The sequence below is a fragment of the Somniosus microcephalus genome, chromosome 8, assembly GCF_052327205.1.
Source record: "Somniosus microcephalus isolate GS21.2 chromosome 8, FLI_Smic_1.0, whole genome shotgun sequence".
NCBI classification, from domain to species: domain Eukaryota; kingdom Metazoa; phylum Chordata; class Chondrichthyes; order Squaliformes; family Somniosidae; genus Somniosus; species Somniosus microcephalus.
The window spans coordinates 16,214,884-16,240,369 of NC_140994.1; the positions used below are offsets into that span (position 1 = coordinate 16,214,884).

The 25,486-nt window shown below is 43.1% G+C and overlaps 1 protein-coding gene across 4 annotated transcripts in view; it reads right to left on the reverse strand.

The window, feature by feature from the left end:
• LOC147113337 (metal transporter CNNM2-like) overlaps window positions 1-23,584 on the reverse strand; it is a 182,431-nt gene extending 158,847 nt beyond the window's left edge. For 2 of the 4 annotated variants that reach the window (XM_085994282.1, XM_085994281.1), the window contains exon 1: window positions 21,940-23,584. In XM_085994282.1, the coding sequence (XP_085850408.1) occupies window positions 21,940-23,347 (1,408 nt within the window). In that variant the 5' untranslated portion in view covers window positions 23,348-23,584. The remainder of the gene's footprint in view (window positions 1-21,939) is intronic. The other 2 variants (XM_085994285.1, XM_085994283.1) reach the window with 1 other exon arrangement.
• Between the last annotated feature and the right edge of the window lie 1,902 nt (window positions 23,585-25,486).

A 25,486-nucleotide genomic window follows, 5' to 3' on the forward strand; every position in this document is an offset into this window, starting at 1 on the left:
AACGTAAGAAAACTACTAGGCACTTGGTCAGAGTATTAAACAAGGCTTTAATCGACTGTTTCACAACATGGAAGTCTAGTTATCCTTCACTAGTTCCTGTTTACAAAATGTCCCTGAACAAGATGGGCCCGTGCCCGAGTATTTATACTGTCCCTGGACAGCGCCACCAGCAGGCCGCCCAGTATATTTCATAAGTCATTTCTACATGAATGGCACGATTTGTGTCAAAAGACAAAACTTTTCTGCTGCATTTTATCCTTTTCAGAAGCTACATAACCACACATTTCCAGCTCAAGCTATTACCAGTCAATAGTTTAAAAGAATTCAACCTAGTCGGTGATATCTCGATAGGACACACATAGGGACAGGAAGCAAAATCCAAGTGGTATGTTCAAAGTCCCTGAACTGTAATTAGAATTTGAAGTTGTACATTGATACTAATTTGATTGAGATAGTTCCAAAACAAAATCTTAGTTTAAAAATAGTCAGATACATAAGCAAATCATTCTAACAGAAAACAATTTACTTTTTTAAAAACATGTCTCACTGCTCTGTTTTCTCATTACAATAATAACTTGCATTTATGCAGTACAGCACAATAAGGAGGAAAACAATAGTGGACACCAGGCACGGGAAAGAGGCACTAATGGGGAACTGAAGGCACAGCAAAGAGGTTTGTGAAACTAGGGACAGAGGTGGCAAAGCAGAGGGAACTGGGTAGAGAATTCCAGAGTGTAGGAGGGTTGGGGCTGAACCAACAGCCACCGATGGTAAAGCACGGAGACATGGAAAGTCCAGTCTTCGAGGAGTGGCGGATGCATGCAGGGGTGTAAGGCAGCAGATCATTAAGGTAATATGGGGCAAAATCATGGTAGAGATTCGGAAACAAGGACAAGAATTTTGATACTGGCAGACTGGTGGAGAAGAAGCCAGTGGTGCCAGGAAAGGACGGAGGTAATGGTGCAGTGAGTCATTACGGAGGAAGATGCAGGCTGCAGCTTTTTCAATGAGTTGAAGCTTTAGAAGGGTTTTGCTGGAATAGCATTGGAGAAGTCAAGTCTTGAGGTCATGACAACAGTTTCCAGAAGCAGAAGAGGAGAAATAGGGGTGCAGATAGACAATGGTGTATTGTACAAGAACTCCGCTTACCGGCATCCAAACACTGGTTACATTTAAATATTAGCAGAGAACAGAGAGCACAAAACCATCCAGCCCAAGGAGACCAGAATATTCTTAGACCTGCCAATAGTATACGATTTAAGAAGTTTCAAATGTTATACCATCCTCCCATATCAAAAATTTTATGTAGACCATTCCAACTGTACATATCCTGAGAAACAAATACTGTAGCTATAAAATAAGCCAGGCTATGCATTAGTAGCAAGCTGCAAAGTGACCTTGGTTCAAGATGAAATAAACTACAGTTCCCTTTGGTCAGCAACTCTTTTTGCCTCAATTCATTAATTTTATGATCCTGTTAGGAGATGTAAACTGTAATTCTGCAGCATGTCAAATTACTCCTGAACAGCAGGTCACCGTTCTTAGACATGACATGGTTCAGTAACCAGCAGTTTCCTCTGTCACCATTAAGTTTATGGAAGGTCATATAAAAGCTGCCTGAGGCATAATCATACAAGGGGAGGAGGTGTAAGAAATACACATTTTGAAAATAGCAATGTACTTAAGTTCCATCCTAGAATTGTACACTATATGCTTAAAAAGTCTTCAAAAATCTAAAAATAATTTTATGGAAGTAAAGTGCATTTCGTAAAAGTCAGTTTAATTATATCTGGTTGGTAGTCGGATCACAAACCTCCATGCTGATGCTTAATTAAAGAATGTTTATAAGTTACACCTTCACAGGATACAAAAAAGGGACACCACTAACTCTCTCATTACTAAATCTGAACCAGTGACCATGAATCAAATTTATGCGTTAGGTTTCATCTAACCACCAGGAGGTCTTCAGGTATTCGTCTCTTTCTCGACATCACTGAACCCAGAAGAACTGATGTACTGGGATTTCCTTTGGGATTATAGCCTCAGTCACAGCCTTGGCTCAGAGGTAACACTTGCGCCGCTGAGTCAGTACATCGTAGGTTCAAGCCCCACTCCAGAGACCTGAACAGATAATCAGTGCATTACTGAGGAAGTGCTGCACCGTCAGAGGTGCCATATTTCAGAGGATGCATTAAAGCAAGGCCCATCAGCCCTGTCAGGTGGACGCAAAAAAAAAATCCCATGACACTATTCAAAGAGGAGATGGGGGCGTTTTCCTGTTGTTCTGGCCAGTATTTATCCTTAAACCATCACTAAAAAAACACATTATATGGTGCTCAATTATCTCATTGCTGTATGTGGGACCTTGCTCAGCAAATTGGCTGCTGCATTTCCTACATAACTACAGTACTTTATTGGCTGTAAAGTGCTGAGACACATCCTGAGGTTGTGGAAGGTGCTATATAAATGTAAGTTCATTTTCCTTTTCTTAGCCCTTAAATTGTGGGTCTCCCCTTGGCCACGGATTGGAGTTCGACGTTGTTACCACAACCAATGCATTTTTAAAAATGGAGCCGTTGGGAAGCTGCACCACCAGATATTGTCAGCCTTCTTGCTAAAAAGGAATGATGATAAGAAGATCCCAGACTGAAAGAATATAGCACTGGCAAATTAATCTATTTATGTCACAGATGGGTCTGACTCCTACCTATCAGGATACTGGTGGGCAAAGAACCATCAAACAGTGAAGGAGTAGTAGGCAAGATATGGGAGATAAATATTTATTAGGATAAAAACACTTACATTTATTTAGGACCCGTCACATTCTCCAGATGTTCCAAAACACTTTGCAATCAAATACATTTAAAGTATTGTTATGTAGGCAAATGTGTCAGCCAATTTGTGCACTAACAGCAAATAACATGTAGGACTAATTAATCTGCTTTTGGTGGTGTTGATTGAGGGTAAATGGTGGCCAGAACAGCAGGTGAACTCCTGCTCTTCCTCAAATACAGGAAACTTTCGATTTATCGGCACCTAAAATAACCGGAAATCTCGGTTAACCGGCAAAATTCAGGAGTAGGTTTTACTTCATATTGTACTTGCGTTCCTCCATTTGGTGCTGTGCAAGGGTGTGGCTGCAGCTGTTGCTAAGCTACAGAGACGTTTGGAACTTGTGGCCACTGTTCTGAACTTGTTTGTTGCTTTATACGGAGCTGTCAGCTCTCCGTATCTTTTACTATAGCTTTTGGTTATCCGGAATTTTTGATGAACCGGCACCACGTCGGTCCCGTCCGTGCCGGATAAAAAAAAGTTTCCTGTAGTGCCTTGGTATTTAGTTCCACCTGAACAGGCATACAAGGTCACGATTTAATGTCTCATTTGAAAGACTGCACCTCTGGCAATGAGGTACTCGCTCAGTACTGCACTGGAGTGTCAACTTAAATTATGTGCTCAAATCAATAAAGGGGCTTGAACCCACAACCTTCTGACTCAAGAAGCATGCATGAGTTCAACAGTTTTTATCTTAAAGCAGGATTAGAAAAGGATATGCACCAACTTTACCTTGGTCTAAGAAATAAAATTGTAAACCATAGCATTTAAGGAACTTATAGTAGAATCCGTACATAATGAAATTGCTTATAATGGAAATCGTGTTATAGCAAAGTCATTCCAATCTAAACTTTTTACCAACGGAAAACAAAAACTTTTTGAAATGAAGCAAACTACAACTGCTGCATAATGCTGCCATCTCTTACCCACTATCTAATACTTCTGCCTCCAACCTACCATTTAATGTACATTAAACAAGACCTCTGCTTAATGTTTAGCAGATTTAATACGGTTGAATTGAGCGTATAATTAATACACTAGCTGCTTACTGTACCAACTGTAACTTCCTCCAGAGCATCACAACAAAAACAGACTGAATTGGCCAACCTCATTGAATTCTTTGAAGAAGTAACAAAGTGTAGACAAGAGTAATGCAGTAGATGTAATATATTTGGATTTTCAAAAGGTCTTTGATAAAAGGTACTGCATAGTAGACTCATGAATAAGGTCAGAGCATGTGGGGTCAGGGGACATGTAGCAGAATGGATACCAACCAGGCTACAAAACAGAAAACAGAGAGTAGGGGTTAAGTGTAGTTACTCAGACTGGCAAAAGGTGGGAACTGGCGTTCGACAAGGATCAGTGCTGGGACCACTGTTGTTCACCATTTACATAAACAATTTGGACTTGGGAATCGCAAGTACAATTTCAAAATTTGCAGACAACACCAAACTGGGGGGTATAGTTAATACTGAGGAGGACTGCACAAAATACAGGAAGACATTAATAAACTGGGCGTGTAATTGGCACATTCATTTCAATATGGATACGTGCGAGGTGGTGCAATTGGGTAAGAATAAGGAGGCCACATACTCCTTGGAAAATAAGAGTCTAAATGGGGTAGAGGAGCAAAAGGATTTAGGTGTACAGATACACAAATCATTTAAAATAGCGATACAGGTTAAAAAGGCCATAAAAAAGCAATCAAAGCACTGGGATTCATTTCTAGAGGAGTTATGCTAAACATGTATAGAACCTTTGTTAGGCCACACTTGGATTACTGTGCACAGATCTGGTCTCCATATTATAAAAAGGATATAGAGGCACTGCAGAAGATACAGAAATGATTTACAAGGATGGTACCAGAATGGAGAGGTTATACCCACCAGGCTGGGGCTCTTTTCTCGAGGAAAGAGGTTGAGGGTTACCTGATAGAGATCAACGGGTTTGATACGGTAGACGTAGGAAAGAGGTTTCCAATTGTTGGTGGGGTGGTGGGGGGGGGGGGGAGAGAGACCACCAAAACTAGGGGCCATAAATATATGTTAGTCACTAATAAATCCAATAGGGAATTCAGGAGAAATGTCTTTACCCAGAGAGTGGATAGAATGTGGAGCTCACTATTACAAGGAGTAGTTGTGACAAATAGCATAGATGCATTTAATGGGGAGCTAGATAAACATATGAAGGAGAAAGGAATAGAAGGTGATACCGATAGGGTTAGGTGAAGAGGGGTGGGAGGAGGCTCGAGTGGAACATAAACACCGGCAAGGACCAGTTGGGCCTGTTTCTGTGCTGTGCATTCTATGTAGATAAGTGAGGAGATGAAAGAGTAAAGAAAAATCAAAATAATGAAAACCAATGTGACAAAAAACACATATTGATGTCTTTATCTACAGGGAGTTTGCTTTAAGTGGTTTGCACGGTCTGAAGAGTTTAGATTACACTAGTGTGTGTGTGAATTCACGGTATCTATATCCACTAAGATACCAGGCAGAACAAAACTATAACTTGAGATAACAGATGCCTGGAACCAATTAGAAATCAGTAATCGGATGAATAGTCTCACAGAATGTTATAAGCCGGAAACACATGCTAAGAACTTCATGGAATGTTTGAGGATTCTTGCGTTTCTTCTGACTGTGTCAGTGCACAATTGCAATCACATAGAAGAATTAATCAAACTTCAATTTTATCAAGACAATCAACAGTTTGATTGTGCAGCAACATGCTAATGTGCAACAACATGCTAATACACATACAAGAAACTTCCAATACAAAAATATTAAACTGGCTAGTTTTTGGTACTTCAATCCCCCCATGATCTTAATCAGCATCTGTAGATATAAATCTGTATATCCAGATGGCCATAATTTATTATAAATCCAAACACAGCATTACGTTCTTTTCTGCATGAGCAGTGAGATTTTCACTCAGTTGCTTATATCTCATCACCTATAATAAACTTTTAAATCTATGGAGAATTATTGCATACAGTTTAAATGAAAAAAAACAAAAATAGATTAAGATATAGACTTATCTTCTTGTAGGTCAGAGTGAAACTTCAATTTCGTTTTGTGAATAGACAACCGAGCTGTTGCCCTCTGTACTGTTCATTGAACTCCTTACACAACCACTCTAATCTACAAAAACTATCTTATAGAACAGATTAATCCATCTCAAATGTTACATTAGTAGATTAACAAATTGCACTCAAGTTTGGCACTGTAGTCAACTTCCCGATTACAAAAAATAATGGTACGAGGGATTGTGCGTGTCGATTGTGACTGCACATCATACAGTGCAGATATTCGCAATAGTATATTTGTCTGATGAATTTCCTACATTACAACAATGACTACATTTCAAAAGTAGTTCATAGGCTGTAAAGCGCTTTGGGACATCCCGAGGTTGTGAAAGGTGCTATATAAATGTAAGTTCTGTCTTTTTTACATTTGTTTTATTCTAACATTATTGTATTTTGTTAAAATATTGCATCCCTGTATTGGTTTGGTTCAGTTCTGATCATTTTATTTTGTGCTGACACTTATAATAGCAAAATTTTAGTCATCATCCTTGCCTAAGTAGTCGCACTCTCGCCTCAGAGTCAGAAGGTCGTGGGTTTAAGTCCCAATCCATACACTTAAGCACACAATCTAGGATGACACTTCAGTGCAGTACTGAGGGAGTGGTGCACTATCAGATATGTCATCTTTTGGATGAGACATTAGACCGAGGTCCCATTTGCCTGTTCAGGTGGACGTGAAAGATTCCATGGCACAACATGAATAAGAGCAGGGGAATTTTCCAGTGTCCTAACCAATATTTATTTCTTATCCAATGTAAGTAAAACAGATTATCTGGTCATTAATCTCATTGCTGTTTGTGGGACCTTGCTGTGTACAAATTGGTTACTGTATTTCCTTACATTATAATAGTGACTACACTACAAAAAAAAGTACTCGATTGGCTGTGAAGCACTTTGGCATGTCCGACGATCATGAAAGGTACTATTTAAGTGCCAGTTATTTATTTTGTTCAACATTTTCCTGCCTCGGAAAACCAGTTGGATCTCTGGAGCAGCCAACCGGTTTAAAACACCATCCGTATGTTTTACTATTGGTTAACCATTGCGCATTTAAGAAGTCTAGCACTGGACTGTCAGTTTTCAACACGTACAACCAGGATTGTCTCAAACTGACAAAAAGATAAATGGGAGAGAGAAGTAAAAGCATAAAGAAAGGAAAATAGGGTGAGCATTGAAATCATTCCTGACCACTTCTGCAAGAACATTTTGTTAAAACAATCAAAATATTGTACCGTTTTTCACTCTCTGAAAACAGGAAAAGATGGTGCAGTTATTATAGCTATATGTCAACCATAATACAGCTAAAGAATATTTCTAATGCAACTTGATTAACTATGAAAAAACAAAGCGAGTACATTTGAGCATGGTGGTACTTGGTTATGAACACAATACGTAAATTTAATGTTAGCAAGAGACAATTCAATATTGTGCACAGGTAATCAAGACCACTGCAGGAAAGAGAGTGTTAATTATTAACTAGAAATAGGTGTCAGCATAACAGACAGGACTCAAATATCAGATTACTGGGTGTATTAAATCAAACTTCAAACCAATGACAAACATCACTTTTATAACCCAATCAGAACTATCCGCTCGAGTTTGTTAAATGGTTCTAGTTAAATGGGCATCATACAACTCCTGCTCAGAAGTTTAACTGTTGCTGTTAACTAGCATTCAGTAGAGTAAAACTAGTAATTTTTCCATCTCTCATGCCCACTGACATTGTAAACAGTTCCCTCTGCTCAGGTAATCCCTTTCAAAACTGCCAAACACTCCTCGGAAGACGCACCCTTGAGCCCTTTTTTCCCCTCGCTATTTTCCAACCTATCACCAACTTTCCTTTCGTCTTAAAAATCATAGAATGTGTTGTCACTTCCCAGATCTGTGTCCATCTCTCCCATAGCAGTGAAATGGTTCCAACAAGTTACAAATTACATTCTCTGTGATGGTGATCCATTCCTCATCCCCCTCGACTTCTCTGCAGCATTTGACAATCAACACATCATCCTCCTCCAATGCCTCTCCTCTGCTGTCAGGCTTGGTGGGGCTGACGACTGCCCTCATTTGGTTCTATTCTTATCAGATCATAGCCAAAGCATCACTACTAACGCCTTCAACATCCCGCTCAAACTGCTAGCTCACGAGTCCCCAGAGGATTCATCCTTTGCCTCCCTCCTCCTATTCTTTATCTACATCCGGCCCTTGGTGACATCATCCACAGACATGGACTCAGCTTCCACATGAATGCCGGTGACACCCGGCTCTACCTGTCCACCACCTCTCGACACCTCCATTGTCTGTGCTGTCAGACTGCTCGTCTGACATTCAGTCTCAGAGGTGCGGCAATTTCCTCCAGTTAACAACTGGGAAGACCTAACCCATCATCTTCAGACCCCGCCACACACTTGCCCCCAACATCAACCCCTCCCTAGCTGCTACCTCAGGTTGAACAAGACGGTTCGCAACCTCCGTGTTCTATTTGACCCCAAGATAAGCTTCCAATGCCTCGCCATCACAGAGACTACCTAATTCCACCTCCATGACATTGCCCACCTCCACCCCTACTTCAGCTGATTCGCCATTGAAACCTTCATATATGTTTTGTCACCTACAGGCTCAAATATTCCAATGTTCTCCTGGAAGGGCTTCCATTCTCCACTCTCCGTAAAAACTTCAGCCCATCGTAAGCTCTGCTGATGTTCTATCCCACACATGGTCCTGCATACCCATCATCCCTATCCTCACTGACCTGCATTAGATGCCAGTCCCCCAGCAGCTCAAATTTTAAATTCTCATCCTTATGTTTAAATCCCTCCTTGGCATCACTTCTCTCCATCTCTAACCACTTCTTTCACCCACCACCGCCCCCCCCCCAAACAAAACTCTCCATTTCTCTGATTCTGGCCTTTTGTGCACCCCTTCCCTTCACCCAACCATTGGCAGCCATGCCTTCAGTTCTATAGGACATATGCTCTAGCTTTGCCTCCCTAAACTCCACCATCCCTTCATCTCTCTCACCTCTTTAAAACCTACCTTTTTGACAAGACTTTTGGTCCCCACTCTCAATGTTATCTTCTTTGCAGACGACACAAAGCTGGGTGAGCGTGTGTGCTGTGAGGAGGATGCCGAGAAACTCCAGTATGATTTGGACAGGTTGGGTGATTGGGTAGATGCATGGCAGATGCAGTAGAATGTGGATAAATGCAAGGTTACCACTTTGGTGGCAAAAACAGGAAGGCAGATTATTATCTGAACAGCAATAGATTGGGAGAAGGGGAAGTGCAACGAGACCTGGGCGTCCTTGTGCACCAGTCGCTGAAGGTAAGCATGCAGGTGCAGCAGGTGGTTAAGAAGGCAAATGGTATGTTGGCCTTCGTAGCGAGGATTAGAGTACAGGAACAAGGATGTCTTGCTGCAGTTGTACAGGGCCTTGGTGAGACCACACCTTGAGTATTGTGTGCAGTTTTGGTCGCCTTAACTGAGGAAGGATGTTCTTGCCATGGAGGGAGTGCAGCGAAGATTCACCAGACTGATACCTGGGATGGCAGGAATGACATATGAGGAGAGATTGGGTCGATTGGGCTTATACTTGCTGGAGTTTAGAAGAATGAGAGGGGATCTCATTGAAACTTATAAAATTCTAACAGGACTAGACACAGGAAGCATGTTACCGATGGCGGGGGAGTCCAGAACCAGGGGTCACAGTCTAAAGATAAGGGTAAGCCATTTAGAACAGAGAGGAGGAGGAATTTCTTCACCCAGAGAGTGGTGAACCTGTGGATTTCTCTACCACAGAAGGCAGTTGAGGCCAATTCATTAAATATATTCAAGAAGGAGTTAGATATATTTCTTAAGGCTAAAGGGATCAAGGGATATGGGGAGAAGGCAGGGACCGGGTACGGAGTTTGGGTGATCAGCCATGATCTCATTGAATGGCGGAGCAGGCTCGAGGGGCCGAATGGTCTACTCCTGCTTCTATGTTTCTATGTCCATTTTTTTCTCACGCCTCTGTAAAGCACCTTAGGAAGTTATTCCTACACCAATAGCACTTCATAAATGTAAGTAGTTGCTGTTCTATAAGCAACTATATTAAGACATCTACCATGAAAGAAGAGTTAGTACAACTTACCATCTAGGTGTAAAAAACACAAGGCAGCTCAGCCATACAGAGCAGCAAGAATGACATGTCTCCCTCTTCATCCACCAGTGCCTTTAAAACTGATAACATTGGGACACAGCAGCTTAAATTCATCTTCATTAAATTCAGAACTGGAATCCAGTCTACAAGTATCACAATTTCGACTGACACATTTGGCATAGGACTCTGTTTTGTTTCTGTACAATGCTCTTTATCTGGCTTTTGCTTGCTATTCTTCTGCTGTCTACAACCATGTTGTCGAAGTTTGAATATAGATTTTTGATACTATTATCTTGCAACACCTTCAACTTTAAAAAAACAACTTTTACACTCCAATTTTTGGAGCAAATTTCTCCACATCTTTCTACTTTCTCTCTCCTTGTTGGGCCATCAAGTCATACAACACATTTACAATCTATTCACAATCTCTGTTCCCAACCCTGCTCCTACTTTATATATGTCTAATATTGTTATCAATAGAATAATAGACAAAGACATTACTTGAAGTAGTTCCAGATCAGTTAAGAGTCTAATTATAATTAATGAGTAATCTATTTCTCAAATGTAGATGGTTACAACTAAATTTTGACAGTCAAAAATTGTTTAAATGGAAATTTATCTATTAATCGGTCTGAACATCTTTCGAGTGGCAGTCAAGTAAATATTTAATGTGCCACAGTACTTACAGGAGACATAAACCCAGTATACTTTTTTTTTTGGACCTGCTTCATCATGAAACTTAAATGTCAAAAATAATTACTTTCCCTGTCAGTATTAGAGAGCTTTAAATAAATTATTGGAAGTTGACAAAAACAAAAACAAAAACACAAACACAGCATTTTGCAACAGTCACAAAACTTGCCATTTCTCAACATTCTCAAATATGGGCCACATCTTTAACAAATCATACTGGAACACCGACTGGAGGATATTTTACTGAAAAAATAAATACCTGACCTGTGATGCTGCTCAAAATATGGGCTATGGAAGCTGACCAGCAGGTTCAGCTTATTTTTTAAGCTAGAATTTGAACTACTGGACAATTCCCTTTTTAAAGGAACAAACATAACTCACGCACATCTCAGCCCTCTCCATTCTTAATTTTTCACTTGCATTTGTAATGTTTAGAATATCTAATTTAGCCCACAAGAAATTGTCTCTACTCACTTACTCTTCAATTATCAAGTTCATCACATCCCACCTACCCGCAACTTACTACTAACCAATGAAAGAGTTTTAAAGCGAGGAACTCCATCATTATTTCAGCAATTTCATTTGAAGGATGCCAGATCTCACAATTGATCCAACAAATGTTAGTGACATTAACAGTCTTTACCCTGTATTCCTCCTCTCCTTTACAAAGGAAAGGACGGAGCACTGCCAGCCTGCTGGGGCTGACCATTCAGCTCACAAGTAAATATGTTTTGTCAGAGCTGGTTCTTATGTATATTCTATTCAGATCTAAAGATGAGGGATAGACGTGCAGGTTCATGGCATTTACGTCTGCATCAAGTGTTTCGGTGGCCAGGTGCAGAGAAAAGCTGCTCCTCCTCCAAGGTCAACAACTTGCCTCATCACCAAAGTGAATTCTTCCTTTTCCCACACCAGCCACTACTGCTTCCGAGGGAAACACCAAATTTGCATGGTGCACTCACAAATTCAAAAACTAGAGCGAGTCTACCCAAACTCATTTCATCTCGGACCTACAGCAAGCCGCTTCCATCTAAACTAGATTTGAATTTTAATTCCAAACATTTGTGCCAGTCTACTACACCACCACGTAAACTTTTCTATTACATGCTATTCCAAAGGCTTAAAGAACAAATGCACTAATGCGATGCTAAACTATATAGACCGGATGGTCCCCAGTTTGATGCCCTATCTGATTCGAGCCAGAATGGCAATAGGAACACTAAAATTGGCCGTAGCATCCCAGATCTGCCGCGCAGTGTGGGGTGGAAGGGGGGGGAAAGAGAGCCATCAAGCTCCTGATCTATGCCCAATGACTCCTGCTGACAACTGCATGTATGGATATCTGGCGAGGACAGAATCAGACTTGGCTGTGATTCGCACTTCCTTTAATCAAATATCCTGGCAATGCCCATTATTTCAACCACTTGAGTAAAACGGATAGAAAATGTAAAAAATACAGATTTTCAACTGAAAGAAACATACAAATTTTGTACCACAATCATTTGAGAGTATTTTCCAAAATCAATATTGAAAAATATTTCCACTGGCTTTATAAGAATTGGGAGGATTTTAGAATTCAGCAAAGGAGGACCAAGAAATTGATGAGAAAAAAAAGAGAGTGTAAATTAACGAGACATAAAAACAAATTGTAAACTTTTCTATAAGTATGTAAATAGGAAGCGATTAGTCAAAGTAAACGTGGGCTCATTAGAGGCAGAGACAGGAGAAACTATAATGGGCAATAAGGAAATGGCAGAGACATTATACAAATACTTTGCATCTGTCTGCATGGTAGAAGACACAAAAAACATTCCGGAAATAAAGGGGAACCAAGGGTCTAGAGAGAATGAGGAACTTAAAGAATAAGTAAAGACACAGTACTGGAGCAATTAATGGGACTAAGTGGCAACAAATCCCCTGGACCCGAGGACCTGCATCCTGGGGTTTTAAAAGAGGTAGCTGCATGGATAGTGGATGCACTGGTATTAATCTTCTAGAATCTAGGGAATCCTGGAACAGTCCCCAAGGATTGGAAGGTAGCAAACATAACCCCGCTATTTAAGAAAGGAAGAAGAGAAAAAACAGGGAACTATAGGCCAGTTAGCCTGACATCAGTAGTAGGCAAAATGCTAGAATCTATTATTAGGGACGTGGTAACAGGGCTTAGAAAATCATAATATGATTAGGCAAAGTCAACATGTTTTATGAAAGGGAAATCATGTTTGACAAATCTGTTACGAGTTTCTGAAGATGTAACTAGTAGGATGGATAAGGGGGAACCAGTGAATGTAGTGTATTTGGATTTTCAAAGAGCATTCGATAAGGTGTCACATAAGAGGTTATTACACAAAATTAAGATTCATGGGATTGGGGGTAATATATTAGCATGGCTTGAGGATTGGTTAACGGACAGAAAACAGAGAGTAGGAATAAACAGGACTTTTTTGGGTTGGCAGTCTGTAACTAGCGGGGTACCGCAAGGATCAATGCTTGGGCCTCAGCTACTTACAATCTACAGGAAACTTTGGTTTATCCGGAGGTTGTATGTCCGGAATACTCGATCTAACGGCAAAAATCAGGAGCCGTTTTCTGTAAGTTTTTTTAGATCTCGTTCTTTTTTTCCCCAGTCAGCCACTGCAAGGCCTGTAGCTATAGCAACAGCTTCAGCTACAGACGCTTGCAGCTGCAGCCGAATCTTTAGAAGCTGTTGCTAAGCAACAGTGTTTGTTGTCAGATACGGAGATGAAAACCTCCGTATGCTTCAACATTAACTTTGTATGTCCGGCAGTTTTGATAGATCGGCAACAGCTCGGTCCCGTCAGTGCCGGATATCACAAAGTTTCCTGTATATTAATGAATTAGATAAAAGGACTGAGTGTAATGTATCCAAGTATGCTGATGATACAAAGTTAGATAAGAAAGTAGGCTGTGAGGAGGACGCAAAGAGGCTGCAGAGAGATTACAGACAGGTTGACTGAGTGGGCAAGAACATGGCAAATGGAATACAATGTGGAGAAGTATACTTTGGTTGGAAAAACAAAATATTTTCTGAATGGTGAGAGACTGAGAAATGTTTGCATTCAGAAGGACCTGGGTGTCCTTGTACATGAATCACAAAGTTAACATGCAGGTACAGCAAGCAATTAGGAAAGCAAATGGTATGTTAGCTTTTGTTACAAAGGGATTAGAGTATAAGAGTAAAGAAGTATTACTACATTATACAGCACATTGGTGAGGCCACACCTGGAGTACTGTGTACAGTTCTGGTCTCCTTACCTAAGGAAAGATATACTTGCCTTAGAGGGAGTGCAACGAAGGCTCACTAGACTGGTTCCTGGGATGAGGGGATTGCCCTACGAGGAGAGATTGAGCAGACTCGGCCTATATTCCCTAGAGTTTAGAAGAATGAGAGGTGATCTAATTGAAACATATAAAATTCTTAAGGGGCTTGACAGGGTTAATGCTGAGAAAATGTTTCCCCTGGCTGGGGAATCTAGAACACGGGGTCACAGTCTCAGGATAAGGGGTCGGCCGTTTAGAACTGAGATGAGGAGAAATTTCTTCACTCAAAGGGTTGTGAATCTTTGGAATTCTCTACCCCAGAGAGCCGTGGATGCTCAGTTGTTGAGTATATTCAAGACAGAGGTTGATAAATGTTGGGGAACTAAGGGATATGTGGAATCGTGCAGGAAGGTAGAGTTGAGGTAGATCAGCCGTGATCTTGTTGAATAGGGTCAAATGGCCTACTTCAGGTCCTATTTCTTATGTTATGTTCCTATAATGCACTAGTCAGGCTATACTTGGAATACTATACTTGATTCTTATGACATTACAAAAAAACGTACGTACGGAGAAGCACAAGAATGACAAAGTGCAAAGTGGATAAACTACAAATATGGGTAGTGAAGTTCAAGAGTATTGAGAAAGTTGAGGGGGAACTTCAACAAGGTATATAAAATGTTAATTGGTACAATAAGATTAACCTAGAATATCATTTCAAAATAGGACAAGAAGACATATATTTTAATTAATGAAAGGTTAATTTAGAATGGCGAATGGAAGGAACTTAATTCAAAGGATGATAAATGTCAGGAATAATGTGTCAGACAAGGTAATAGAGACAAAGATATTAGAAACATTCAAAGTGCAGTTAGATGTCAAGCTGTAACAAGTTAAGGTACTAAAAGAATAAGCTTCGCTGGACCAAATAGCCTTTCCTTGATATAAAAACAGAATATGTTGGAAATACTCAGCAGGTCAGGCAGCATCTGTGGAGAGAGAAACAGAGTTAACGTTTCAGGTCGATGACCTTTCGTCAAAACTCGACAGAACGTTCTGACAAAGGGTCATCGACCTGAAACGTTAACTCTGTTTCTCTCTCCACAGATGCTGCCTGACCTGCTGAGTATTTCCAGCATTTTCTGTTTTTATTTCAGATTGCCAGCATCCGCAGTATTTTGCTTTTGTATTAGCCTTTCCTTGATGTCGTTACGTTTTCCCACATAAATGGTATAAAGGAGCTCTGTAGCTCCCAAGGAAGCAAAAAGATCACTATATTATATTTAATCAGGACAAATGCAATAAAGAACAATAAACAGAGGGTCAGAATTTAAAGCGTCAGCATCTTACAGGCCAATATCACTCCCCAATAGCAGTGACAAAAAACTAACCAAAATCTTGAGTTGGAAGCTAGATTCAGTAGTTTCCTTCATACGAGGGACAGATTTCGGAAGTTATTATCAGACAACTACTTAAAGTGGTGCATCACTACAACAAACATATTCAATCAAATACTAAACCTTGGACACTGAAGGAATTTAGACAAGGAGAACAGTTTAAAAAGAGCGAGAGCCGGAGCGGAGAGCAGTTTAAAAAGAGCGAGAGCCGGAGCGGAGAACAGTTTAAAAAGAGCGAGAGCCGGAGCGGAGAACAGTTTAAAAAGAGCGAGAGCCGGAGCGGAGAACAGTTTAAAAAGAGCGAGAGCCGGAGCGGAGAGCAGTTTAAAAAGAGCGAGAGCCGGAGCGGAGAACAGTTTAAAAAGAGCGAGAGCCGGAGAGGAGAACAGTTTAAAAAGAGCGAGAGCCGGAGCGGAGAACAGTTTAAAAAGAGCGAGAGCCGGAGCGGAGAACAGTTTAAAAAGAGCGAGAGCCGGAGCGGAGAACAGTTTAAAAAGAGCGAGAGCCGGAGCGGAGAACAGTTTAAAAAGAGCGAGAGCCGGAGCGGAGAACAGTTTAAAAAGAGCGAGAGCCGGAGTGGAGAACAGTTTAAAAAGAGCGAGAGCCGGAGAGGAGAACAGTTTAAAAAGAGCGAGAGCCGGAGCGGAGAACAGTTTAAAAAGAGCGAGAGCCGGAGTGGAGAACAGTTTAAAAAGAGCGAGAGCCGGAGAGGAGAACAGTTTAAAAAGAGCGAGAGCCGGAGCGGAGAACAGTTTAAAAAGAGCGAGAGCCGGAGCGGAGAACAGTTTAAAAAGAGCGAGAGCCGGAGCGGAGAACAGTTTAAAAAGAGCGAGAGCCGGAGCGGAGAACAGTTTAAAAAGAGTGAGAGCCGGAGCGGAGAACAGTTTAAAAAGAGTGAGAGCCGGAGAGGAGAACAGTTTAAAAAGAGCGAGAGCCGGAGCGGAGAACAGTTTAAAAAGAGCGAGAGCCGGAGCGGAGAACAGTTTAAAAAGAGCGAGAGCCGGAGCGGAGAACAGTTTAAAAAGAGCGAGAGCCGGAGCGGAGAACAGTTTACTGGGACAGGAGAGAGCTGTTCCGTTGGGACGGACTTCACTTTGCCAGTGCTGGGACTAGAGTCCTGGCAAATCGAATAACTAGGGCTGCAGAGAGGGCTTTAAACTAATTAATGGGGGGAGGCCCTGGGCCGTCGGACCGTGGAGCCGGCGACGGTGAGGCCGCGGCAACCGGAGGATGTGTTCGGCGAGTCGGGCGGAGGCAGCGCAGCGCATCGAGCAGCAGCAGCAGCCACGACGACTCGCAGTCCGACTGGGAGGAGGGGAGCCGGGAATGGTGGCCAGAGGTTGAGCGGGAGAAGTAGGCCACCACACGTGGAGCCGAGCCGGCAACAGTGAGGAGGAGGCCGCGGTGACGAGGAGTACGGAGCGGCTGAGGGACATCGTGCTCCCACTGCCACTGGATGCCAAAGAATTGACTTTCTGAACACGACGCTGTAAGAATAGCTGACATGTCCCTACGGGGAGTAAGCATTCCATTGTACTAGTTACATATGGCAAATAAAATTGAATTGAATTGAACCAGAGAGAATTCCTACTTCTCCTGCTCAAACAATTGGATTGAAGGTGTGAGCCTTGGCTCAGTGGTAGCACTCTCACCGCCGAGTCAGCAGGTTGTAGGTTCAAGTCCCACTCCAGAGACTTGAGCACATAATCTAGGCTGATACTTCAGTACAGTACTGAGGGAATGCTGCACAGAGCTGCCAATTTTTCAATATCTTAAACTGAGGCACCGTCTTCCCTCTCTGGCGGATGTAAATGATCCCATGGTACTATTCAAAGAAGAGCAGTAGAGTTCTCACCAGAGTCTGGCCAATATTACATCCCTCAACCAAGATCTATATAAAAAAAAGTTTATCTGATCACTTATCTCTTTGCTGTTTGTGGGACCTTGCTATGTGCAAATTGGCTCCAGGGTTCCCAGCATTACAACCCTTCAATACTTCATTGACCGTAAAGCACCATGGAACATGCTGGGGTCGTGACTCATGAAAGGCGTTATATAAATCCAAGTTCTCTCTTTTTTAGGCTTATATCCATATAATGGATCAAAATCCTTTTCTATCCTTCCTCCTCAGTGAAAACTAATGGCTATGCCTCCACCAGTCTCCTTCTATCCAGATATTCTTGTTCACTCCTCCTCTCTTGGCCTGAATTTTAAACCTCAAGTAGCAATAACGCATATTCAGAGTGCAACCCAAAGGAATACAGCACAAAATATTACTTTATGCAGGTGACATTACATAGTGTGACCAAACTCACAACCGCCCTCCCGAGTAATCAAGGAATTTGGCTGGTTCTTGGACTACAATCTTTACTACACCAAAACAAAACATGCGGGGTTAGATTCTGACTTTCGGGCAGCCGAACAGTGGAGCACAGAGGCCTGTCGCCTGTTCTGGCAGCAAAGAGGCCGCCACGAGGTGGCGGGGAGAGGGAAGATGAGGCAGATGGGGCAATGCCCGCATTTCTACAGGGCCTGGAGAAGCACTCCTGCTCCTTCTGGCCCATCAAAAATAAACACAGACTTACCTGTAGGATCTTCTTCGACTGGACGACCAAGTGATACTGGATAGAGCATGTAGGACACACTTTGCCTAGTACTCTCCTAAAATGGCAATCGTTCCCAGGTACATCATTGGAACCTGATTTGCATTTTAAATGGAACTACCGCCTGACTTGGGGGTGCTGCGGCCCGCCAGTGGTAGGCCCGCAGGAGAACTGCTGCGGCCAGTGACGACAGGAACGAGGCGCTGTTAGTGCCCAACATTTTTGTGGTGCTACCTACCAGCCAGTGTCCACCAGACAGGAGGCCTCAAACTCTACCACATAGCCTTTGCCCACGGCATCCCAGAACAAATACATTTGCACTGACAAAGACAGGTTTCAAATAGCCAAGTACAGTATAAGAGTAATGCTCTATACAACTAAACTTCTTTTCCCTGCTCTGTAATATTTAAGCAGAATTGAATCCACCATGCCAATCTAATTACTGGTGAAAGCAAGTACAAGAAAGATGAACACCCTTTTCCAAATACTACTGCTTGCAAGTCCCAGCACAGCTATGCCAAGATCCTAATAAAATAAATAAATCTCCCAATTCCTGGGGTAGGGAGGAAGCCAACAATACAACCAGGTCAGCTGAAACTTCCCAAGCAGGAAGGTAGGCCGTCACAGCTCAACTTAAAAAAAAAAAAAAAAAAATCTAATGGGTAGGACAAATGCAGGGCACCACTCTCCAAGAAAAGGCTCTTCCACAAAACTTTGGACTAAGCTCAGAGGCAATCATTGCTCTACCAGTCCCCCTGAACACCCTCCAATTCATAGATTCCCAAAAAAAAGACCAGTGGGAAATCCTAAACACCTTTTAGCATCATTAAAGCTGGTGATCTGAAGACAGACCTTGTCTCACTGAAGGTGTCTCTGGAATGTCAGCCCAATGTGGCACAACTCTGAGCTTCTAGAACTGCTCCCTAATTTAGTACCAGGCACAAAATGTGCTGCAATGTGAGGGGCAAGATTCATCAGTGCCATTCATTACTTTTCAGTAGCTGGTCAGCAAATCCTGAATCGTATAACAGGGTTTTCCTACAAACTCCAAGACCAGCACTACTTCCAGGACCCTACTATACTGCAAATGCACAGGAACAATTTTCAGGTCAGTAACTCCACAGAAGTATGCAAAAAACATTCACATAACAGACAGCCTTATGCAGCTTATGGAATCAAGAAGGTGGGCAACCTACCAATGAGCTAGCCCTGGTGTCAAGCCAAGGGGAAGAAAGCATATAAGTTAGTCATGCCAAAGTACCTCCTACCTCAGCTCACAAGTGGTCACCGCTAGAAGTGAGAAAATCCACAGCTGCGCCACAAATCTGTCCCCTCCCATAACATACTTATGGGTCATATGCCAGTCAAAGCTGGCAAAACATAATCTCCGTCTACAGCTAGAGTAGCACTAGGCCTCCTTTCGCGGATAAAGCTCACCCACCCCTGCTCCCTCCACCCCTTATTGGTCTAGAGCCAATAGGCAAGTATGAGGTCCCAATAGCCCAAAGCCAAAACATTACTAGAAACCATAGGCTGCTCAAATTTCACCTACTATCCCATGCTTGACCTAAGCAAGGAAAAGTCCTAACCCTATTAATGCGTAGTGCTATTCAACCTTACACACCTGTCGAAGAACCTCAATGTACATAAGTATTTAAGTACTCCAGGATCAATAACATGGTTCAAACCTCCATACAACTCAAAAGAACCCTTAAAAACATATATGTAAAGACAGAAAAAAGTCACCCGAATCATGGGGTAGGAAAAGATTAAACAAATTAAAGCCATGGGTTAAACTTCACCAATTACACTAGAACATTTATGCAATATCCGTCAAAGAATGTTGCAAAACTACATTTTTTGGACACATGAATAAAACTGGTAGCTGATTCTTGTAACAAGTCTTATGTTTGGTTCAGAGTATATCTTAGTACAATACTTACAGCAATGTATTTTTTAAATAAAAGATGTAAATAAGTGTCACTCACAAGGACTAAACAAGCTGCCTGTTTTTTACATTCTATATGCACATTTTGACACTGCTTTTACACAAGTCAATTTCTCCATTCATTTCAGCAAGGAAGAGAGACTGAGATTTCAAATTCTGTTCTCTTTTACTGGTGCACCGACTCATTCCACTGCTCATGTCACCAAACACTGGCCTAACATATCTCCAATTCCCATTATCAGACATGGCAGATATAAGCCTCAATCCAATGATAATCAACAACATTTTAGAAATTACTTTTTGAAAATTTCAGTCACCCCTGCCCATTAACGCCAAGTATTCTGACACATATTCAGTGTGCTGGGAATAGAATTTAAATGTAATTTGCCTTGGACACATGCACTTTTCCACATAGCACATGGATTACAATCAGCAGGAAAAAAAATCCTGCCAGACACATCCATCATTCATAAATATTTTTGTTGCAGATCACTAAAATTTTGAAAGCAAACAAATGCTATTTTAAATACATTTGCTGAACAAAGTCTGGTCAGTTTGGCAATGAGTTGTAGCAAGAACATAGCTGGTCCAATGAAGTTGAACCAAAGTGACACCACATTCTCACTACACTATACGTCTATCAACATGTTTTGAATTTTAAAGTAGACATGGTTTCTAAAATGTTGGCAAACCAGTGGCATGTCAGCTGCTGGACTGCAGTCTCCAGTTGAGTCCCAATAGTCTTGTATCCAATCTGACAGCCATCGGGTTAACAAATTACTTATAGCTATACAATTCTATGACAATCGTCAGATTTTAAAACAGTTTATTCATTGTGATGAATTGTGCTGCTAAGAACCCAGAAATGCCACTATTTAGCTGCAACAAACAATATAGCTAGTGGGGTTTACAAAAATTCCATAACCTCGTTTTTTCTGGGAGGAAAGAAAAATTGAAAAACGACACCATTCTGTAGGAATTATCCTCAACCCTTTTGACATTCCCGCCAACACTGTGGAAACATAACCTTAGCTCGTGGGGGTAAAATAAGGCAGGAGGAAGCAACCTTCTGAATCAGATGACAACGTTTAGCTGTGCATCAGGAGAAAGGGGGAGTGTCCACAAAACATTTACAGGTAACAAACTTGTATAAATATGCAACTGATGAACCATTAATATACTGTATAACAGAAAATGCTGGAAAAACTCAGCAGGCCAGGCAACATCCGTGGAGAGAGAAATAGAGTCGACGTTTCAGGTCGAAACCCTTCGTCAGGGCTGAAAAAACACAGGAAATGAAACAGATTAAAAGGCCAGTCTGGGGGCCGGGAAATGGGGATGAAAGAACAAAGGAGAAGTGAAGAGACATTAAGAGGTATTCAAAACGAGACGAGATGGTGATAGGACTAGTGAAGAGACAAAAGACGGCTCCAGATTAGGTGCGAAATGCGCTGGCAGAATGAGAGATGCACTGCCAGCGCATTTCACACCTAATCTAGAGCCGTCTTTTGTCTCCACTAGTCCTATCACCATCTCGTCTCGCTTTGAATACCTCTTAATGTCTCTTCACTTCTCCTTTGTTCTTTCATCCCCATTTGGCCCCCAGACTGGCCTTTTAATCTGTTTCATTTCCTGTGTTTTTTCAGCCCTGACGATGGGTTTCGACCTGAAACGTTGACTCTATTTCTCTCTCCACGGATGTTGCCTGGCCTGCTGAGTTTTTCCAGCATTTTCTGTTATTTCGGATTTCCAGCATCCGCAGTATTTTGCTATCGCATTAATATACTGTAACTGGTTTAAGATGTGGAGAAGTGTGGCGTTTGCTTACATAGAGTAAACTAGCATAGGTTGGCAATATAAAGTCACCTGAAAGGAAACTGTACAAAAACGACGTTTGCGACACTATCTGAATGAGGAGACCAGCATAGGGGGGAAAAAACACATGATCAGCATTATCCCACCTTTTTTGAACTCCTCCAGCATTGCATCCAGCTTCGTGTCGTTAAAAACAAAATGCAAGGGGTGGCTGTAAAATTTGGTGATGGTTTTCAGAGGAGTGCAGTCATCGGGGTCCACAAACGCCAAGTCCTTGACGAACAGCAGGTCGACGATGTTTGACTGCTCGCCTTCGTAGACGGGGATCCTGGTGTATCCGCTCTCCATTATTTCAGACATGGTGCTGAAATCCAAGATCGCATCGCAGGTGATCATAAAACAATCTCTCAGCGGGGTCATCACGTCCTCCACCGTTTTAGTCCGGAGCTCCAGGGCGCCCTGGATGATGTTCAGCTCTTCCTTCACCAAGTCGTTGTAGGGGTCGGTGACTCGCAGCATCTCCAGCAGTTTCTCGCGGTTGTACACGGTGCCAATCTCCTGGCCCAGGATGACATCCAGGAGCCGGCTGACCGGGTAGGAGGCCGGGAAAGTCAGCAGCATGAAGAATTTGGTCAGCACGATGGTGTTGGCGCCGACCGCCAGCCCGTGGCGGGAGCAGATGGCCTGCGGGACGATCTCGCCGAAGATGACGATGCCGACGGTGGAGATGACCACGGCCAGCACCCCGGAGCCGGCGATGTCATCCAGCAAGGTGGTGAGGGTGGTGTTGACCAGCACGTTGCCCAGCAGCAAGGAGCAGAGCAGGTAGTTGCCCTGGCGGCGCACCGGCTCGATGCGCTTGGCGTAGTTCCTCTCCTTCTCGGTGCCGCAGTTCTGCACGATGCGCAGCTCCATGGGGTCGAGCGCCATCAGCCCCAGGTTCAGGCCGCTGAACATGCCCGACAGGCAGAGCAGCACCGAGATGAAGATCACCTGCAGCGAGAAAGGCAGCAGGAACTTCCTCTCCTCCACCACCACCACCATGGTGTCCTCGGCGTCGTGGTAGAACCAGTCGGCCTGGCCGCCGGTCGCCGGCTCCCGGCCGGCTGTGCACAGGTAGTAGGCTTTGGTCTTCTCCGTCTTGCGCAGCGGCTTGACTTCCATCTCGATCACGCCGCTGCTCCGGCGGCTCACCTCCACGCCCGGCAGCACCAGCAGGTCGGAGGTGCGCACCCCGCACGGGTCGAAGCCGGCGTCGGCCGCCGTGCGCCGGTGCTCGGTGAAGCCGATGCGGCTCCAGGTGCGGTTGTCGATGGCGCGGCCGTACAGCCGCAGCCGGACCCGCGTCCGCTCGCTCACCCGCACCACGCCTCCCCCCATGGCCGTCACGTCGTCCGTGTCCTCCAGCCTCAGGCCGATGATGACGGTGTCACCGCCGCCCTCCTCCTCGGCCGCCGCCGCCGCGCACGGCGAGAGAAGGCTCCAAAAGCAGCAGCAAGCGCTGAAGGCAGACAGGGTGAGAAAGCCGACACGGCCGCTGCTGCAGGCCGCCATCTTGGTAATGGAAATGGAGGCAGCGTTCCCCCCCACTCAGAAAAAAATATTATCTTTTTTTTGATTTTTCTTATTTAAAAAAAAAGGGTCACAACCAACAATAAGTGCCTTTCATTCCTCTCCCTTCATTTTCTCTGTCTTTTTTCACAGACATAATAGATGTTTTTGACAATATGTTTTTGCCACCAGTCACATAACTTCCACCCGCTTTCAATCGGCTCGCGCTCTGACTCAAATCCAGATTGAAGCGCCAGCGCCGTCCAACCGTCCCGCCCCTTAGCTCCTCCCCCACCCACTCGCCCCGCCTCTTTGACGGGTAAGCCAACCGGATGAGGAGCTGGAGAAGAGCGCCACCAATTGAAACGGTCGGTGGGCGGGCGGTTCCTGGACAGCTGTCAATCACAAGCCGCACACGTGGGGTCCCCGCCCACAAAGCCAGCAGCGGGGGGGCGGGGTCTCTGGCTCCCCTTCTTTTCTGACAGCCTTGAATCCCGATTGGTGGTGGGGTGTGTGTGTGTCCTCTTTTTTTTTGTCAATGGGCACGTGACGCAGCTGGGACCCAGGCCGCCAATCGGAGATTGGGAGGCTGGGCGGAGCTTCCCGGCTGCAGCCAATCGCCGCATATTTTCCTTTTCTGGGCGCGCGGGCTCGTGCACGTTTTGTTGCGAGGACCTTGTGTTTGTGGAGCTTGTGTCAAAGAGCGTCAATGTGCACGTGTGTGCGTAGCTGTCAAGCCGGAGAGAGCAAATCTCGCCCTTTCACTTTCCCCCCCGCCCACAGCTTGACCTCTTTATTTAAATCTGGTAGTACTTGTGACAACACATCAACTTCATGATAAATCCATTACATTCATTAACCACAATAAGCCTTAAAAAAAACAACTTTACGATTAACAGTACAAATACAATAATAAATATTTTCAGACAAATACAATGTCAACAATACAAGTACCCATAGTAAAACACAATACATACCAGTCCCACTGGCAAACGCCCACTGCTTGAAGGCGGTACTGTCAGAAAATAAACCACTCGGTCGATTTTTTTAAAACAGATTTTAAACTTTTAAGAAACAATCAAGATTTTTTTTTTTTAATTATTTTTAGATCACGAGAATATAAAGTTGCCATTTAATGTGTTGGCTCCTGTTTAAATAAATTCTTTTTTATGGAGAGGAAGAATACATAATTAATAGAATAATCTTTTTTGGAAGCATAATACCACGTTTCGATGGGAATTTAATGCATCTTTGTGCATTGTTTGGCAATTTTTTTTCATATACCATTGCCTGTCCTGAAGCTGATATTTTTCAAATTATTGTACATTTTTGATTTTTAAACGCTTACTGTGGTCAGGAATTGCCTGCCTTTCAAAGCTAATGAGCCAGAGCAAGGTTGACACCCGAAGGGTAAACGTTCAACGCCAACTTGCATTTATATAGCATCTTTAACGTTGGACAATGTCCCAAGCCGCTTCACAAGAGCGTAAGCAGATAAAAATTGATACATAGACGCATAGAATCATAGAATGGTTACAGCATAGGAGGAGGCTGGAACAGTTCCCATGAACTGGAGGGTAGCTAATATAACCCCACCATTCAAAAAAGGTGGTAGAGAGTGTTGTGTCTGGGTATAATAAGACACAGACTGCAGGAGAAACGGTACAACAGGTGTTTACTCAACGTGGCTCACAGTGGAACTGACTGTACAGATTACTACTCAGTGCTACATACAGGTGTGGTCACTGCCGGTACTACAGTATACATGAGCTGTAAAAAGTAGTTCCCCCCTTAAAGGTATATACATTACAATTCCTCCCCTTTTAGATTAACAGTACCATAACACTAATTTAACAATTAAATATCAAACTAATTACAATTAACACTTTTAACATGCAACATTAGCTGGAAATAGTCTATTTATATATTCAGTCTTTGGGGAGGCTTCCTGATCCTTTCTGGATAGCGCCTTTCCCGAGTGTCTTGCTCTTGGTGCGGAGGCGATTCTGGCCCCCTGTCACCGGTTGGTTCATCAGCTTCCGATGCTACTGTTTCTGGGGTAGATGCGACCTGTACGTCGGGTTCATCACCAGGTACGTATCGGCAAGGCATGGGGTTGACTTGTTCCTGTGACTCTAGGAT